We start from the raw sequence: 20043 nt of genomic DNA, 5'->3' as shown, positions 1-20043 counted from the left end.
TTTTGGCTGTTGTGAATAATGCTGCTGTGAACATGGGAGTGCAGCATAATTTTTTTTTTTTACTTTTTCCATTGTCTTTTGATCTTTAACCATGTTAAAAACCAGATTAAAAAAAAAAATTAGCTGCCATTAAAATGTGTACACAGTTCTTCTTTTGTACTTCTTCTTTTTTTTTTTTTTAAACATAGCATGCATTTTTCTGTGCTGCTATTGAAGCATATCATCAAGATGAACAATGCCCTAGACTTAGAATCATGAAGCCTGCGTTTATGTCCTATTTCTGCTATCACCCATGATTCCTTAAGTTATTTAGCCTCATAGATGTCTAGTTACTGCATCAACAAATTAAGCATACAGTACCCACTTCATAAGGTGTTTAAGAGCAATAAGGTAATAATGTATGTGTTCAAATTACAAAAAGCTGTTTCTGTATTCAAGTTACTATTATCTATGTAATTTAGACAATTCTATTGTTGGTAAAGGAGGTTGAAATTTTTTAAATTATAAAGTTATGCATTGAATGTCATGTACAACTGTACAACTTTTGTTTCAACATTGTCTCCTTAAGATACCCATATAAGTAAAATTATTTTGAGTCAGAGAATAATTGTTCAGAGAATATGAACAGTTTTATAAATCTGGGTGTGTAGTTCTTAGCGTAGAGTTTTTCAAAAGGATTATGTAGTTTAGTTGGCAGTTGATAACCTTTTTCTCTCACCTCTGGGTTTTATCCTTAAAAAATTTGGGGATGGTTACTTTTTTATGGGGATAGAGTAGTACTTCATACTTGTTTAATATGCTTGTCTTTTTTTTTAACCATTTGATTTAAAAAGAGTTTATTTTTTAATAGCAAGTAGGAGATATTAATGGAAGAAACGTCGCTTGCCTTATATGGAAGTGAAGAATGAACTGTTTTAAAGTCCATTTTAAGATACTCTGCTTTGTGCTTTTTGTTATTTTATTGAAATCTAGGTGTTAGTTATCTCTTAGTAGCTTCTAATACTGGGAATCAGTTTTATAAGAAATTTACTTTACAGGGCTAGATTCACTCACTGGAAATATTCAGAACTCACTTGTTGATGAAGAAAAAGTACACTCTGGTTCAGAACATGGCTCTCATCAAGGAAAGAAATCTGGGACCAGTAGCAAACTTTCTGTGAAAGATTATGAGCAGGCCCTTGATACAGATAGCACTTTGGAAGAACTTTCTGGGCATTCTTTGAGGTAAAGTAATGCATATTTTATACTGTAATTTGTATGTCATTAAAGTTACAATATCATTGATGTTCAGAGAATTCACTTAATAAATTTATATATTTTTTATAGTTTTGTTCATAGCTCTAGTCTTTATATTATAGAATATACTCATCTCTCACCTAAACTATTATAGCTACTGCCACAGGAATTCTTTGCCTCTAGCGCAATCTACCTTTCTATCCAAACAAAATTTTCACAGTTGTTTTCTTCACTCAGTCATTTGACCAAGCAACTACTCTCCTTAGGATACTCTGGAGCTCACAGTTACCCCACAGATCAACGCTTAGAGCTTAACTTTATTTGAAGTGTTATCACTAGGCTATCAAAGACTATCTTGCTTCCTTTGTTTATGCATTTTTTTCTTCTCAGCTGTATCCTTCCAGTCTTTAAACATAACCACTTAGTACCCTTTTGGTATCATTGTTTATTTGTACCTCTGAACTTTTCGCTTATGCTCAACTTATTAGACAATTCGATTTTGAAATCTCACTCTTAAATTGATTGTATAACTTGCACACTGTAATATCATATATTATGCACTTAGCCTATTGCTTACAAATAACTATTGCTTCATGTACAATTCCTGCTCTGTCTCCATGACTTTTATCTGCTACACTGGTTTTGTTCTTCAGGAAATTTAAGCTCTGAGAAGGCATGGATTTGTTTTTTTACTTTAAAACTGTGTGCTTTTTCCAATACAGTGTTACACACAGACAATCATTTTTAGTACTTTCATGTTGCAGATAATGCCATATTATTACCATTGTTCCTGTGTCTAAAGTTGAATTTTAATTTCTTTGTCAATGATTTTGGAATTCAGAAAACTTTACCTTTCCTTAAGAGATTCCTGATGATATAACTGGCAAAATCCACAAAGTTAAACATTTCTAAACAAACTCCAGAGCCAAATAAGTTGATAAATGCCCTATACTATAGTCTAGACCCCCTACTTCCCCACCTATGGAGATTGACAGTGGATAAAATGATTCAAGGATTTGATACAAAGGAGTCCAGATATTTTAAAAAATTATTTAACTTATATTGTCTTATTTGGCTATAGACACTTTCTGTGTCCACATTCTTTTCCTTTGTTTCTTTTTTATATTTTAGAAAACTTATTAATATCATTGGAAACAGCTAGTCTAGGTAAGTCTCTGCAGAGCAAATATGAATTCATCTTGTAAATCCATATAGTGAGATTTATCTTATGAGTCAGTTCAGTTCAGTCGCTCAGTCGTGTCGGACTCTTTGCGACCCCATGAATCACAGCATGCCCATCCCCAACTCCTGGAGTTTACCCAAACTCATGTCCGTTGAGTTGGTGATGCCATCTAACCATCTCATACTCTGTCGTTCCCTTCTCCTCCGGCCCTCAATCTTTCCCAGCATAAGAGTCTTTTCAAATGAGTCAGCTCTTCACATCAGGTGGCCAAAGTACTGGAGTTTCAGCTTCAACATCAGTCCTTCCAGTGAACATTCAGGACTGATTTCCTTTAGGATGGACTTGTTGGATCTCCTTGAAGTCCGAGGGACTCTCAAGAGTCTTCTACAACACCACAGTTCAAAAGCATCAATTCTTTGGCGCTCAGCTTTCTTTGTAGTCCAACTCTCCCATCCATACATGACTACTGGAAAAACCATAGCCTTGACTAGATGGACCTTTGTTGACAAAGTAATGTCTCTCCTTTTTAATGTGCTGTCTAGGTTGGTCATAACTTTTCTTCCAAGGGGTAAGTGTCTTTTAATTTCATGGCTGCAGTCACCATCTGCAGTGATTTTGGAGCCCCAAAAAATAAACTCTGCCACTGTTTTCCCCATCTGTTTGCCATGAAGTGATGGGACCGGATGCCATCATCTTTGTTTTCTGAATGTTGAGCTTTAAGCCAACTTTTTCCCTCTGCTCTTATGAGTACTTTGTTTTAATGTTGTGTTGGAATTCTTTCAGGGAAATCTATTAGGAGACAGAAGTAATGATAATTCTTTCTATGTTCTGTAAATTGTCAGACTGTTAAAAACAGTATTTCTCTAAACTTCAGAAAATTAAAGGTTACTGGAAGCTAGTGAGTGCCTGTGAAGACTACTGTTACTCAAATTTAAATGCTGGTATAAGAGAAATTTTTACCTTTGAAAACCATGTCATAGTTTTATTAAAGCTAAAAGTAAGCTTGCTTTAGTATGTTGAAACATGCTAACTGCTAACATGCTTTGTAGGATATTTGAGTCAGTAAATAAATCTTTAGTTCAAAGCAGCATGCTTCTTGTTATCAGAAACAGTACCTTTAATGAGCTTAATTTGTCATAGAGGGGCTTGACCTGTGCCTTGTGTTGAATTTAATACTTTTAGTTGTTTTAATAAAACTGCTATGAGAGGTTACTTCTTAGAAAGTTCAGGAAAGAACTATAGCATTAAAAAGTGGACAGAAACAAATGGACATATATAAACTATTTAGAGATGGTTAGTATGAAACTTTCTGCTGTGACTTTTTGGTTAATAAAAGTAATAACAAAAGTAGTTTTTGTCATTTAAAATTTTTAACACAAAATGATATTCTCTTTCAGAGACATATTTTGTGGTATTTTTATGAAATAGGCTTTACCTTGCTTTTTTTTATATGTTTGTAGTTTTATTGCTATATAAGATCTTAGTATTCTAGAGGATTTTGCTTGCTACTACAATAAGTGATTCATAGTAAATTACATTGTAGAGGAAGGAGTTTAGTCCCAATTTAATCAAAAGACTCCTTTTTCATGTTACTTTGAGCAGGGCTTGTCCCTAGCTTGTTCCCCGCTGTAAATCTAGCAATAAAAGGAGTACTCATAGTGATTCATTCATTGTAGCAACTCTGTTAAATGAATAAATCACAGCTTTTTATCACAGCTTTTTAAAGCTAATGTTAATAAGTTTTGCATGTTGTTCTTATTGTTTAGCTGGTTTTTGAAGTAGATTTCCTGTCTCTAATGTCTTTATGAAATAAAACTTGTAGTGTCTCATCAGATAAGGGAAGATCTCAGAAAACTCCACCTTCTCCCATATCTCCAAGTTCTCAGAAACTGTTGCAGTTTGACCTTCCAGGAACTTCATTAGAAAGATCTAAATCCTCAGTAGTAGTGACTCCAACAGGATTTAAGCCAAATGCAACTTTCGCTGATGTGAACCTGGCTGCCAGCAGAACGACGACAGAGATGGCCTCAACACCAGGCAAGTAGATCCATGCAGCTGTAATTTAAAAAATAGGATATGAATTTATTTCTAAAAATTTATTTCAGTTAAACCATAGAGAAATGTTACTTCAAGTGAATGCGATTACTATTTGAAGTATTAAACAAAAATTGTGCCAGAAAATAAATATTGAAAAGCACAGGAGATTCATAGTGGTGACTTTTCCCATATTGTCAGCGTCAGTCAAAAGACACTTGAAAAATGTGTCCTGTGTATGTATTGTGTACACTGGCATGGTTTATGCATACGTTCACATGCATACACACTCAAAAGAAGTAACTAGTAGAATACTATGTACTAAAACGTCACTGTCTTTCCTACAAAGGATAGCAGACTTGTTTTTGGACCTTAAAATAAGAAATGAATTTTAGAAATCAGATGTAATTTCACTCAAACTTTTATATATGACAATTACATGCCTTCCAGGTTCTAAGCGCTTTTCTCCTGCTGGCCTCCAGCATCGGATGGCAGCAGAACTCAGTTACTTGAGTGCCATTGAGGAGTCGGTGCGTCAGCTGTCAGATGTAGAAAGAGTTAGAGGAGTTTCACTTGCACAACAGGAGAGCGTGTCTCTGGCTCAGATCATAAAGGTATTTGTGGAGTTTTCTTTAGCTTTCTGTGTTTTTTTTTCTCTTTTCTTTGCTATTTAAAATGATCTTAATGATGAGTTAAAAAAGAAAACACAAAACTTCTAACTGCTAAATAGAAAAAATAGTCTTGTCACACAGTACGTATAAATAATCTTGAGAAAAACTGTCATATGGTAAGAAGATAATTAAACATGCAGTATTTGGCAACAGAATAGTAATACAGTCGTTCTCTTTCAAATACTTCATTTTCCACATTCTTTACCTTTTTTTGTTACAGTGTGAAAATTAGCTTATCAAAAATTTTCAATATTTTTTCTTTTTGTGTGACAAGTCAGAAATGACTTTGGTTTTGTTTTGTTTTTTAATACTTTATTTGTACTGAAAAGTTTCTGTGATCTAAGTGTTTGGTAGTGTCAGGTTAATAGGACTTTTCCTTAAGGAAGCTAACAAAAATCTTAGTGTTCCTTGGTGGAGATGCTTATTGGTATCTTTAAAAACAAGAAAAAAAACTGAGATAACATTTGCATATAATAAAATACACAGATTTTAAGTGTATAATTTGATGAATTTTGAGCATGTAACGACCACCTTAATCAAAATGTATTACACTTTTATCACTCCAGAAGGTTCACCCAGGCCCCTTTTCAGTTAATCTCACCACCCAGAGGCAGGTAGTATTCTGATTCATATCACCATAGTTTATTTCTGCCCGTTCTAGAACTTCATAAAATGGAAATATAGTTCGTAATGTGTTGTGTTTAGCTTATTTTATGCAGCATAACATTTTTAAGATTGATCCATTTTGTTGCATCTATGGTGCTTTTGGGTGTTTTGCTGAGTAACATTCCACTGATGATTATATCACAATTCATTTACCCATTCTCTTGTTGGTGTACATTTGTATTATTTCCAGCTTTTGGCTATCATAAATATTCCTGCTATAAAATTATTTTTTTCAATTCTCTGTGTACGATACAAAAGTTTACTTTTCTTGCTTAAATACCTAGGAGTGTAATTGCTTGGGTTAAGTATATATTTATGAGAAAATGACATTCTTTTTTCCAAAATAATGGTAACATCTTATGCTCTGATGGCAGTATATGAGAGTTCCAGTTGTATTGTTTCTTTGCTGTCGTCGTGTATTCTAGTCATTCTACCTCACACAGTGAGGTAGTATCTCATTGTGGTTTTTAATTTGCATTTCTTTTATGACTGATGAAATTGATCTTTTGGCATATTTATGATTAATCTTGTATCTACTTTTGTGAATATGTGTTCAAATCATTTGCTTCTTTCATAATTGGGATATTTGTCTTTTAATTATTGAGTTGTAGGAGTTCTTTATATATTCTAAAACAAATCCTTTTCAGATATATCTCAAATATTGCTTTCCATCCTAGACTTGGTGCTTCCCTGATAGCTCAGTTGGTAAAGAATCTGCCTGCAGTGCAGGAGACCCCAGTTCGATTCCTGGGTCACAAAGATCCACTGGAGAAGGGATAGGCTACCCACCCCAGTATTCTGGGGCTTCCCTTGTGGCTCAGCTGGTAAAGAATCTGCCTGCAATGCGGGAGACCTGGGTTTGATCCCTGGGTTGGGAAGATCCCCTGGAGAAGGGCAAGGCAACCCACTCCAGTATTCTGGCTTAGAGAATTCTGTGGACTGTATTGTCCATGGGGTCCCAAAGAGTTGGACGTGACTGAGTGACTTTCACTTTCACTCATATCCTGGCCTTGCCTTTCATTTTTTTAAACTCTGTTTTTTGAAGAGCAGAAGATTTTAATTTTGATGAAGTCTAGTTTTTAGTTTTTTTCTTTTATGGGTAGTGCTGTTTGTATTCTAAGAAATCTTTGCTTACCCTAAGATATTAAGATACTCTAACAAAGATATTCTTTTATGTTTTTCCTCAAAACTTTATAGTTTTGGCCTTTATATTTAAGTGTGTGAGCTATTTCAAGTTAATTAAGAATTGTGAGGAACAGGTCAAAGTTAATCCTTTCCCCCCCCATTCAGATGTTTGGTTGTACTAGCACCATTTTCTTAAATTACCTTGAGACCTTTATCAACAATTAAGTAATCATATATGTGTTGGTCTACTTTTGCATTCTGTTCTTTTCCATTGATGTATTTGTCTAGTACCATACTATTTTACAATAACTATAGAGTCGGTCTTTTTTCTTCTTTATTTTTTCAGTTAAATTTTTTTATTGGGATATAGCTGATTTACAGTGTTCTGTTAGTTTCAGGTGTACAGTGAAGTGAATCAGTTACACATATGCATATATCCACTCTTTCTTATGTTCTTTTCCTGTTTAGGCCATTACAGTTTTTTGAGTACAGTTCCCTGCTCTATGCAGTGGGTCTTTATTAGTTATTTAATTATCTATTTTATATATAGTAGTGTGTATATGTTAATCCCAATCTCTAAATTTATCCCTCCCTGCCATAGTGGGTCTTGAAATCAGGCTGTAATTACTCCAGTTTTGTTCTTTCCCACGATGTTTCAACTATTCTTTGTTTTTTCTGTCTAGCTTCTAGAATCAGTTTGTCAGTTTCTACCAAAATTTTTTAAAAGCCTGATGTAATTTTGATTTGAATGACATTGAATCTACAGATCAGTTTGGGAAGAATTCACATCTTAACAATATTGCATCTTCTAGTTCATGAATATATTATCTTTCTCTGTTTAGGTTTCTTAGATATTTCTCTCAACTGTAATTTTCAGTGTAGAGATGTTACACTTTTTAAAAGTTATTCTTAAATTTTATGTCTTTTGACAATAAATCTTTTTTTTTTTCCAATTTCATTTTCTAGTTCATCTTAAAATATCTATAGATAGTTTTTTTGAATGGAACTATTCAGCCTTCCTTCACACCTCCCAATAAATAAGAACAGTGCTGTCCATTCATTGTGACAGTAGAAGCTCTCCAGACACTTCAAAATGCTCACTGGTGGACAGTGGAGAGGAGCTAGTTCCAACTTTGTTAAAAATCACTGGATTGAGAAATGGCCCTTTTGCAGCTGCCATCTTTTCCTTGAAATCTGAACCACTGATACTATGTACTATTTTAGGAATTTATTATATCTCTGGGTTTCCACATATGGCCAGGGCATTGTATGACTTCATATATAACCTTACTACCTTTAGAGAACCTATATTATTTAGCACCACTCTAGAAGAGATGATAATATATAAATTTATAGATAACATCATATGGAATAATTGTAAGAAAGTTAAAAAGGAGACCTTTGGGGGCAACGTTCCTTCAAAGTCAAAGGAGTCATAAAATTGTGACTTATGAAGCATTATTTTTATTTTTACATGTAGGATGTTTTAATGTCCTCCAAAGAGCTGCCTCCGTTTGTTTTAAACCAGCTTTTTGATATCAGTTCTTAGTTCTGTATGCCTTAGAAATTTTTTTCTATTATATTATTTGACACACAGTAGGTGGTCACTAAATACTTTAGATAAATAATAAATGGTTGATGTCTATGCTATTTACTCTGTTTCCTTAAGGCTCTGATGGGTTGCTTCAAAAGATTTGTGTTAGGAAAACAGCTTTCCATTTAATATAATTTCTGCATTAAAATAGTTTAGTATCTTAGAATTAATAGTTGATCATTTCTTTATTTCTGAAGGCACAGCAACAACGCCATGAAAGAGACTTGGCCCTTTTGAAGCTGAAGGCTGAACAAGAGGCTCTGGAATGTCAGAGACAATTAGAAGAAACCCGAAGCAAAGCAGCTCAGGTAGCTTCTTTTGCAAATTTCTGTCCTTGAAATCACTTTAGATTTCTTTTAATTTTATAGGAGGAAAAAGGAAATATGTAAATAATAATGTTTTAGTACATTATCCCATGAGTTAATTTTATGTCATTTGACTCTAATAGCCACCTTGTGAAATTAAGTAGTCAGGTCAAGAGTTATCCTCAATTTAGAGAAATGGAAACTGAAGTACATGGTAGTTACTTGTCTACTGACACATCAGCTTGTAAACAGTGGAGTTAAGACTTAAACCTCAGCAGTGATTTTAAGATTCCAGATTTTAAACTCTAAATTTTAAGACATGAAATCCAGATAGTAGTCAAAGTTTGCTTTTTTTTTACCCCCCACAAGGCAATTGATCCATGAAACTGATTTACATGTTAACACTGATTTGGATAGTATGAGATTAGACATAAAGTAAGTTATCTTTCCCCCACTTTTATTAACAGGTCCATGCAGAATCATTGCAACAGGTGGTTAAGTCACAACGGGATATGACTGAAGTCCTGCAGGAAGCAACATGTAAAATAGCCACTCAGCAAACAGAGACTGCTCGCCTGACCACAAATGCAGCACGCCACATCTGTGAGGTAAGAGCCACTGACAGCACTTTTCCTTTAGGTCTTTTTAGTCAGCCTGAGTACCTTTGGTTTTAGCAGTAATGGGTCTCTAACATCTAGCAAATGCATGCTTTTAGTAAGTGACCTCATGCGAACAGTTGACTCATTGGAAAAGACCCTGATGCTGGGAGGGATTGGGGGCAGGAGGAAAAGGGGACAACAGAGGAAATGAGATGGTTGGATGGCATCACTGACTCGGTGGGCATGAGTTTGAGTAAACTCCGGGAGTTTGTGATGGACAGGGAGGCCTGGCGTGCTGCGATTCATGGGGTCGCAAAGAGTTGGACACGACTGAGCAACTGAACTGAACTGAGTAAGTGACTTTCAGTGAGGGCCATACCCTGTTGAAATGAGGCATCATTTATTGTAATGTGTTGTCCAAGTGAATGATACAGGGGCAAAAGATGCAAAAGAACTCTATATTTTTTCCCCTGAGTAATCTTTTTAAAAAGAGTGTGTAATTTATACTAATATATGTTTACAATAACATGTATCCCTTTTAAGTATACAGTTTTATGATTTTTGACAAATACCTAGGTATAGGCATCTATGTGTATTTCTTATTTATTTATTTATGACTGCACTGGGTCTTTGTTACTCTGTGCGGGCTTTTTTCTGTTTGTAGTGGATAGGAGCTACTCTATAGTTGCGGTGCATGGGCTTCTCATTGCAGTGGCTTCTCTTGTTGATGAGCACAGGTTCCAGGTGCGCAGGCTGCATTGGTTGTGTCACATGGATTCAGTAGTTGTTACTCCTGGGCTTTAGAACACAGGCTCAGTACCTGCGGCACACAGGTTTAGTTGCTCCATCGCATGTGGGATCTTCCTGGACCAAAGATCGAACCTATGTCTCTTGCATTGGCAGGCAAATTCTTTACCACCGAGCCCCAGGGAAGTCCTAGGTATATTTCTTTATCATATCTCTCTGTCCCTATAAACACCACTATAATCAAGAAATATCCAGCACTCTTAAAAGTTCCCTCGTGCTACTTTGCAGTCAGTCCCCAATCTCAGTCCCAGGGAGCCCCACATCTGTTTTGTATGTAGATGTTTCATTATTATCCAGAGTGATATTAGTGTCTTTTTTTTTTCTTAATTGTACCAAGGATAAAGCCAGAAATAGTTATACTGCTGTCTCTGTATAGGATATCATGATCTATACTGTAAAGTTTCAATTTATTTTAGCAGTTACTATTTAGGACTGTTTGTGAAATGATTCTGTTATTAAAAAGCCATGAACCTGCTACATGCTGGGTACATGGGGTTGTGTAAATAAGTATAGAGTCTCTTTTCTCAAGAAATTTTAGGTTATAATTAACAAAGATTTTAAAGACACTTCAGTTTGTCAAAGCAATGATGGAATTAACACCAAATGAATAATATATGACAGTAATGGCTAAGAATAGGGAAAATGTACTTCACATTATTGGTGAAGTTAGAAAATTCTAATTGAGTTTGCTTCTTGAAGAAAGATTTAATTTTTGGTTTTAGTCAGTTCAGCCACTCAGTCGTGTCCAACTCTTTGCGACCCCATCCATGGAGTATAGCACGCCAGGCTTCCATGTCCATCACCAATTCTGGAGCTTGCTCAAACTCATATCCATTGAGTCGGTGATGCCATCCAACCATGTCATCCTCTGTCATCCCCTTCTCCTCTTCCCTTCAATCTTTCCCAGCATCAGGGTCTTTTCTAATGAGTTGGTTCTTCCCATCAGGTGGCCAAAGTGTTGGAGCTTCAGCATCAGTCCTTCTAATGAATATTCAGGACTGATTTCCTTTAGATTGACTGGTTTGATCTTGTAGTCCAAGGAATTCTCAAGGGGCTTTTCCAAACCATCATTTAGAAGCATCAATACTTCGGCACTCAACCTTCTTCATGGTTCAACTCTCACGTCTGTACATGACTGCTGAAAAAACCATAGCTTAGATTAGACAGACCTTTGTCGGCAAAATAATGTATCTGCTTTTTGATATGCTGTCTAGATTTGTCATAGCTTTCCATCTAGGGAGCAAGCGTCTTTTAATTTCATAACTGCAGTCACCAACAACAGTGATTTCAGAACACAAAAAAATAAAGTCTCTCACAGTTTCCATTATTTCCCCATCTACTTGCCATGAAGTGATGGGACCAGATGCCATGATCTTAGTTTCTTGAATGTTGGGTCTTAAGCCAACTTTTTCACTCTCCTCTTTCACTTTCATCAAGAGGCTCTTTAGTTCCTCTTCACTTTCCACCATAATAGTGGTGTCATCTGCATATCTGAGGTTATTGATATTTCCCCTGGCAATCTTGATTTTAGCTTGTGCTTTATTCATCCCGGCATTTCGCGTGATGTATTCTACATAAGTTAAAGAAGCAGTGTGACAATATATAGTCTTGATGTACTCCTTTCCCAATTTGGAACAAATCTGTTGTTCTGTGTCCAGTTCTAACTGTTGCTTCTTGACCTGCATGTAGATTTCTCAGGAGGCAGGTCAGGTGGTCTGGTATTCCCATCTCTTTAAGAATTTTCCAGTTTGTTGTGATCCACACAGTCAAAGGCTTTGGCATAGTCAATAAAGCAGAAGTACATGTTTTTCTAGAACTCTCTTGCTTTTTCGATGATCCAGCTGATGTTGGCAATTTGATCTCTGGTTCCTCTGCCTTTTCTACACCCAACTTGAACATCTGGAAGTTCTCGGTTTATGTACTTTTGAAACCTAGCTTGGAGAATTGTGAGCATTACTTTGCTAGCATGTGAGATAAGTGCAATTGTGCGGTAGTTTGAACATTCTTTGGTATTGCTTTACTTTGGGATTGGAATGAAAACTGACCTTTTCCAGTCCTGTGGCCACTGTTGAGTTTTCCAGTTTTGCTGGTATATTGAGTGCAGCACTTTCACAGCATCATATTTTAGGATTTGAAATAGCTTAACTGAAATTCCATCACCTCCACTAGCTTTGTTCATAGTGATGCTTCTTAAGGCCCACTTGACTTCAGGATGTCTGGCTGTAGGTGAGAGATCACACCATCGTGGTTATCTGAGTGATTAAGATCATTTTTGTATAGTTCTCCTGTGTATTCTTGCCACCTTTTCTTAATGTCTTCTGCTGTTAATTTTTTTGTTTGTTTGTAGTGGCTTATTTTAGACTTGAAGACTTTCTGCTTAGTAACTCATAGATTATTATAGTTAGTTTAAACCTTAGAAATCCTGTGATCTCCCTCTATTTATTTTATAAAGATGTTGAAACCAAGAATCTAAATGACTTGCCCACAGTATGTTACCTATTATGGCAGAATTTGCTTGCTTTCCATACAGTGATCTTTCCAAGACACTCTACTGTCTCTCAGTTCTTCTGTGACGTTACCTTTTTGCATCTTCTTTACCTTCTGTGTGTTCATATTTAGATGGCGGAGTTGACTCGAACTCATATATCAGATGCCATCACTGCTTCAGGAGCTCCCCTAGCAGCGCTGTATGATCACCAGCGGCAGCACACTCCAGACTTTGTGAAACAACTAAGGACAAGAGCTGAAACAGATAGGTTAATATCTAATCATTCAGCAAATATGTAATGAATATCTGTTATGTCCCAAGCACTGTTGTGGGTACTGAAAAATTAGTTATGGACATATGGTCTAGTGGTGAAGAGAGACATTAATCAAATGTTCCTTTAGGTGAGTAAACACTTACAAATTAAGATAAGTATTATGAAAGAAAGGAACATTTGTTTTTGAGATACACAGCAAAGGAGTTTGAGTAGCATGGAAGTCAAAGAAGATTTTCCTGAGGAAGTAAAGCTAGTGGTGAGATCTAGTGAATGAAAAGGACTCAGTGATATAAAGGGGATAAGGAATAGGCAGGTCAGTGCATGCAAAGGTGGAAAAGAAAGCGAAGGAACACCAAACAGACCAGAGGCAGAGGGCAAGAAGGAGAAAGGTAGGGGATGATACAGGGTCAGATCGTGGTGGAACTTTGCAGATCCTCTGGATTTTGGAGTTTATTCGAAGAGCAATGAAAAGTCACTGGAGAGTCTTTTAGGCAGTGCTAGGTTATGTCATCATGTCTGTGTGTATATTTTTTTTACATCAACTTTGACTATCTCTAGTTCATAGGTTTTTAGTCTGTTCACATTCATTGATACTTGAGGTGATTTGTGTTTATTTCTCATAATAAATAGATATTCTTTAATGTGTTATACATTTTTCTGTGAGCAGATACCTTTCTCAAATAGTTTGTAACCCGTATTTCATAATTTCTATTCAAGATTTTATCCCATATTAATATTAAACAGTATTTAAAATCTTTCTCTTATTTGAGACTTTAAATGTTTTAATTAGTTTTTCTTTTCTTTGTAGGAAAAGTCAATCTGGTTCACTTTCTCAGAGTAAAGAAGGCACCCTTGACTCTAAACATCAGAAATTTTCCCCTTCATGTGATAGTTATTCTGAGTCTTCAAGATACAAGAATCGTGATAGAAGGTGAAGTGTTTGATTTAGTAAAGTCTGATAAATGACTTAGACATTGCTTTTTTTTCACTCTTTTATCTTATTTCTTTAAATGAAATAGTGTTTTCCCTTCTGTTCTGGCTTCCCTGATTTTTAGTCTGTTTACAAAATAGTTGTTCCATGTAATAATATAGCTACCATTCCTTGACAATCTACTATACAAGTATTATAAGAATTGTTTTTCCTGCATTTAATCTTCACAACAACCTTCCAAGACAGATATTATTGTCATTTTATACGTAAGGGAACTAAGGATCATGGAGATGTTAAAAAATTTACCTACAATCACATAGCTAGTAGCACATCAAGAAATTGAACCATGATGTATCTGGCTTGAGAGTACACTGCTTTGGTGATACCCGTATTTTTTACATTACTGTATGTACTAATTTTTATCATTATGAAAGAAGATTGAATACTTTGTCATTGATACTTGGTAACATCTGTAATTTTCAGTTATGGATCTCTCCTTGGATTAAAAAGTTTTAGAGGCTACTTTCCATCATTCTTAGACATAGGATACCTATGTTATCAAAGTATACTAAAACCTCAATTTAAAATATTAAATCATGAGACTGAAAAATATGAAAATTAATGGGGGCTAGATACCAACAGTTATTAAGTACTTACTCTGTGTCTGGAATTATGTGACTTTCATTTAACCTTCACTGACACTTAATTTAGGCCATCACCTGAGTTCCTGCAGTGGTCTTCTAATAGGTTTCCCTGTCCTTTAACCTTGCCCTGCTCTATTCATTAACCACATGGCAACCAGAGTGACTGTTCGAAATTTTGCAGCCGATTGGTGATTTACCTCTTTGAAACGTCAGTGTTTCCTCAGAGCCACTTAGTATAGCATGGAAGTCCCTTTGTTATTAAGCCTTTAGTCCATCTCCAGTTCTGTCACTTGGCATTTCCCCTCTTAGCATATTTTACTAGTTCTAACTACTTCATTTCTCTTGTTCTGTTTGTCTCCTGTGCCATTGCATGCTGTCCCTTCTTTCTAGACCCTCCCTACTCCATTTTATTTACTTTACTTTTACTTCCCCTTTAAGAATCAGTATTAGCCCCTCATCTGCTTTAGAGATCCCTTCTGTGTTCACCCACAGCAATCCCAAGTGTAACTATTGCAGCCATTACCAGCTTCTATATTCTTACTCCTTTACTTAATTCAGTTCAGTTCAGTTGCTCAGTCGTGTCCGACTCTTTACGACCCCATGAACCGCAGCATGCCAGGCCTCCCTGTCCATCACCAACTCACGGAGTCTACCCAAACCCATGTCCATTGAGTCGATGATGCCAGCCAACCGTCTCATCCTCTGTTGTCCCCTTCTCCTCCTGCCTTCAATCTTTCCTAGCATCAGGGTCTTTTCAAATGAGTCAGCACTTCGCATCAGGTGGCCAAAGTTTTGGCATTTCAGCCTCAACATCAGTCCTTCCAATGAACACCCAGGACTGATCTCCTTTAGGATGGACTGGTTGGATCTTCCTGCAGTCCAAGGGACTCTCAAGAGTCTTCTCCAACACCACAGCTCAAAAGCATCAGTTCTTCAGTGCTCAGCCTTCTTTATAGTTCAACTCTCACATCCATACATGATTTTTGGAAAAACCATAGCCTTGACTAGATGGACCTTTGTTGACAAAGTAATGTCTCTGCTTTTTAATATACTGTCTAGGTTGGTCATAACTTTTGCTTCCAAGGGATAAGCGTCTTTTAATTTCATGGCTGCAGTCACCATCTGCAGTGATGTTGGAGCCACAAAAAATATAAAGTCTGCCACTGTTTCCACTGTTTCCCCATCTATTTGCCATGAAGTGATGGGACCAGATGCCATGATCTTAGTTTTCTGAATGTTGAGCTTTAAGCCAGCTTTTTCACTCTCCTCTTTCACTTTCATCAAGAGGCTCTTTAGTTCTTCTTCACTTTCTTCCATAAGAGTGGTGTCATCTGCATATGGAGCTCTTTGAGGACTTCATCACCCCCGCAATGAAACCCTATACCCATTAGCAGTCACCTTGTATGTCCCTTCTTTCCCAGCTTCTGGCAACAACTAATCTACTCTTTATTTTCTATGGATTTTTGTCTAGTTTGGATATTTCATATGAATAGCACCATACAATAGGTGGCTCTTTGTGACTGGCTTCTTTGACTTAGCATTATGTTTTCAGAGTTCATCTATCATGTATCAGTACTTTATTCCTTTATATAGCCAGATAGTCTGTTGCATGGATGTCCCACATTTATCCATCAGTTGATGGACTTTAGGATTTTTTTCATTTTTTTTGCTCTTGTGAATGGTGCCACTGTGTACTGATTCATTCATGTACAAATTCTTGTGTGGATATATTTCATTTCTCTTGGGTATATACTTAGGAAAGGGATTATAACTCTATTTAACATTTTGATGGTATGCCAAACTGTTTTCCAAAATAGCTGCTCCATTTTACATCTTCACCAGGAATATAAAGATTTTCCACATCCTTACTAACACTTCTTGATAGGCTAATGAAGACTGTGTCATTCCTGTATCGCTAGAGCCTAGCAATATGCCAAGTACATAGTAGGCAGTCTATTACATATTTATTGAGGGAATGATTGGCACATAACTGCTAAGTAAAAGAATTGAGATTAACCGCATACCCTACTGATTCCAAAGCACTTGTGGTCTCTTGCATTCTGTCTTTTACCTTATAGCTTTATTATACAATTTATTCTTTCAAAAACATTTATTAAATCAGACAAATAATTATGTAATATTCTGATAAGTACCATCATAGAAATCTGCACACACACATACACAGTATAAACACAGAAAAAAAAGTGACCAAACCCACCTTGAGAGTAGAGAAGGGGTCTACAAACAGTTTGCAGAAATGCTACTTCAACTGAGTTTTGAATTCATTAAGCACAGAGGAAAGGTAGGATGTGTCACAGGAGGGAAATAGCTTATTCAGGGGACCTTAAAACTTGGCTCATGGTTGGCTATGTATTTATGTTTAGTGAATAGATAAATTAAGGAAAGCAAAGATGGAGGAAGGAAAATACTAAACTTTAAAACAAGTTCACTAAGCATTTGGAAACCCGAGGCTTAAAGTAAGGAGAAGGGTAGAGCTAATGATACAGACTTGAGGCTTACTCCAGATGATAGCAGTAGAAATTACAGATAGGCATAAGATTGTCCAAGGAGAGTATATAGCATAAAGGAGAAAGAAACCAAAACCCTAAGAAGCACAATCATTTTAAGAAAAGATAGAAGAATTAAAAGGAAGTGAAAGAAATACAGGAAAACTTGCTAGGGAGGTAGGGAGAGAAGCAGGTGGGAGTAGAGTCAGGGAATATAAGAAAGGAGAGCCCTTTTATCATTTAATTTTGTTATAATTTCAAGCTTACAAAAACATTGTAAGAATAATACAGGTTTCCCAAATATCTTTCATCCAGATTACCCTAGTGTATTAACATTTTACTACATTTGCTTTCAGTTCAGTTCAGTTGCCCAGTCATGTCCGACTCTTTGCGACCCCATGAACTACAGCCAGGCCTCCCTGTCCATCACCGACTCCCGGAGTCCACCCAAACCCATGTCCGTTGAGTCGGTGATGCCATCCAACCATCTCATCCTCTGTTTTACCAAACTTTTAAAGGAAGGAGATAATAGATTCATACCACCTGATGTAGAAAAAGAACTTATCTATTGGATGTGAGTTAGAGTTTAGGTAGAGTTTACAAGAACAGTTCCAGTAGAACAGGTGGGAATTGAAGCAGGCTGCAATAGGTTATGAGGTCGATGAAAAGTAAGGAAGTGGAAACAGCAAGTAGAAGCCCCTTTTCCCACTAGATTGATTTTAAAATGAAAGGCAAAAGGGGAGTGAAAGCCTGAGAATAATGGTTCCCCATCATTACTATTTAGAAGAAAAACCTTCTTTTCTGCTACTCATCTTTTCTAAAATAGTTTCTTCTCAGACTTATGTCTAAGTGGCATTTTTATGTTTTATATCCTTCATTGTTTCAAATCTTGATCATAAGGCACATTTCCTTGGCCAGATAAGTTACTTTGAAGTTATATCGTTATTTTGTTGCCTTAATTTTTTTCTCGTTTGTTTCCATAATATGCCTAAACAGGAGTAGTAGTGGTAGTAGCCGTCAAGAAAGTCCTTCAGCTCCATCTTCTAAGGAAAATGAGAAGAAACTTCATGGTGAAAAGATGGAGAGTTCTATTGAAGAACAGGTTCAGACCGCTGCTGATGATTCTTTTCGAAGTGATAGCGTTCCATCTCTTCCTGATGAAAAAGGTAACTTTGTTTACACATATATGTATAATTACTTATGTGGGGAGGCTTCTAGAACCCTTTGAGATACTTGTGACTGAGCTAATTAATATAATTAAAACATGGTGATATTGCAGACAGGTTTCATGTCTGATATTAAATGTGTTCAGGTAAAACTGTTTCAAATGTACCATGCCAGTAACCTTGCTGATACTTCACATGATTGTGTGTCATGATCCTAAAGGGAGGCAAAACTAAATCTAGGAGAATGTACATGTGAATGGAAAATATATATTCAATACTGAAAAAAATTACTTGTATCCTATTATAGGCATGTAACATGATCATAAAAAGGAGAATACATTATTAGACCTTTAAATTTTAAACAATATAGTGAACTGAACTGAAGTCGCTCAGTCGTGTCTGACTCTTTGTGACCCTATGGACTGTAGCCTACCAGAAACCTCAGTCCATAAGGCAAGACTACTGGAGTGGGTTGCCATTTCCTTCTCCAGGGTATCTTCCCAACCCAGGGATCGAACCCGGGTCTCGCGCATTGTAGGCAGACGCTTTACCGTCTGAGCTACCAGGGAAGCCCGTAAGGATACAGTTTCTTATAAATAATGATGCCATCAGGTATATTACTTAGAATAGATTCATTACCTAACTCCTCCTGGATCATAAACTAAACCTGTACCCCTGTCAAATCATGAATAGTAAATAATACAGCAAAGAAAATAAAATTTGGCAACAAATGGCACCTTTAAGACATTAAGTCAGTGTTGGAAGTTTTGGCCACAGCAATCAGAGCAGAAAAAGAAGTAAAAGGAATCCAGATAGGAAAAGAAGAAGTGAAACTCTCACTGTTTGCAGATGACATGATCCTCTACATAGAAAACCCTAAAGACTCTACCAGAAAATTACTAGAGCTAATCAATGAATATAGTAAAGTTGCAGGATATAAAATTAACACACAGAAATCCCTTGCATTCCTTTATACTAACAATGAAAAAACAGAAAGAGAAATTAAAGAAACAATACCATTCACCATTGCAACAAAAAGAATAAAATACTTAGGAGTATATTTACCTAAAGAAACAAAAGACCTATACATAGAAAACTATAAAACACTGATGAAAGAAATCAAAGAGGACACAAACAGATGGAGAAACATACCGTGTTCATGGATTGGAAGAATCAATATTGTCAAAATGGCTATTCTACCCAAAGCAATCTATAGATTCAATGCAATCCCTATCAAGCTACCAACGGTATTTTTCACAGAACTAGACCAAAGAATTTCACAATTTGTATGGAAATACAAAAAAACCTCAAATAGCCAAAGCAATCTTGAGAAAGAAGAATGGAACTGGAAGAATCAACCTGCCTGACTTCAGACTATACTACAAAGCCACAGTCATCAAGACAGTATGGTACTGGCACAAAGACAGAAATATAGATCAATGGAACAGAATAGAAAGCCCAGAGATAAATCAACGAACCTATGGACACCTTTATCTTTGACAAAGGAAGGCAAGAATATACAATGGAAAAAAGACAACCTCTTTAACAAGTGGTGCTGGGACAACTGGTCAACCACTTGTAAAAGAATGAAACTAAAACACTTTCTAACACCATACACAAAATAAACTCAAAATGGATTAAAGATCTAAATGTAAGACCAGAAACTATAAAACTCCTAGAGGAGAACATAGGCAAAACACTCTCCGACATAAATCACAGCAAGATCCTCTATGACCCACCTCCCAGAATATTGGAAATAAAAGCAAAACTAAAACAAATGGGACCTAATGAAACTTAAAAGCTTTTGCACAAC

General features: G+C 36.1%; 1 protein-coding gene across 4 annotated transcripts in view; it reads left to right on the top strand.

Moving 5' to 3' along the window:
• The window catches only part of CEP350 (centrosomal protein 350), a 155555-nt gene that overhangs the window by 68008 nt on the left and 67504 nt on the right, over positions 1-20043 (top strand). For all 4 annotated transcript variants that reach the window (XM_043484574.1, XM_043484575.1, XM_043484573.1 and 1 more), the window contains 8 exons: positions 1038-1224; positions 4242-4456; positions 4904-5067; positions 8707-8817; positions 9282-9422; positions 12840-12976; positions 13791-13913; positions 18061-18230. In XM_043484574.1, coding sequence (XP_043340509.1) covers positions 1038-1224; positions 4242-4456; positions 4904-5067; positions 8707-8817; positions 9282-9422; positions 12840-12976; positions 13791-13913; positions 18061-18230 — 1248 coding nt within the window. The remainder of the gene's footprint in view (positions 1-1037; positions 1225-4241; positions 4457-4903; positions 5068-8706; positions 8818-9281; positions 9423-12839; positions 12977-13790; positions 13914-18060; positions 18231-20043) is intronic.

Source organism: Cervus canadensis, chromosome 13 (assembly GCF_019320065.1).
Source record: "Cervus canadensis isolate Bull #8, Minnesota chromosome 13, ASM1932006v1, whole genome shotgun sequence".
NCBI classification, from domain to species: domain Eukaryota; kingdom Metazoa; phylum Chordata; class Mammalia; order Artiodactyla; family Cervidae; genus Cervus; species Cervus canadensis.
Note: the sequence above shows the minus strand (reverse complement) of the source record. Positions and strands in the feature narration are given on the sequence as shown.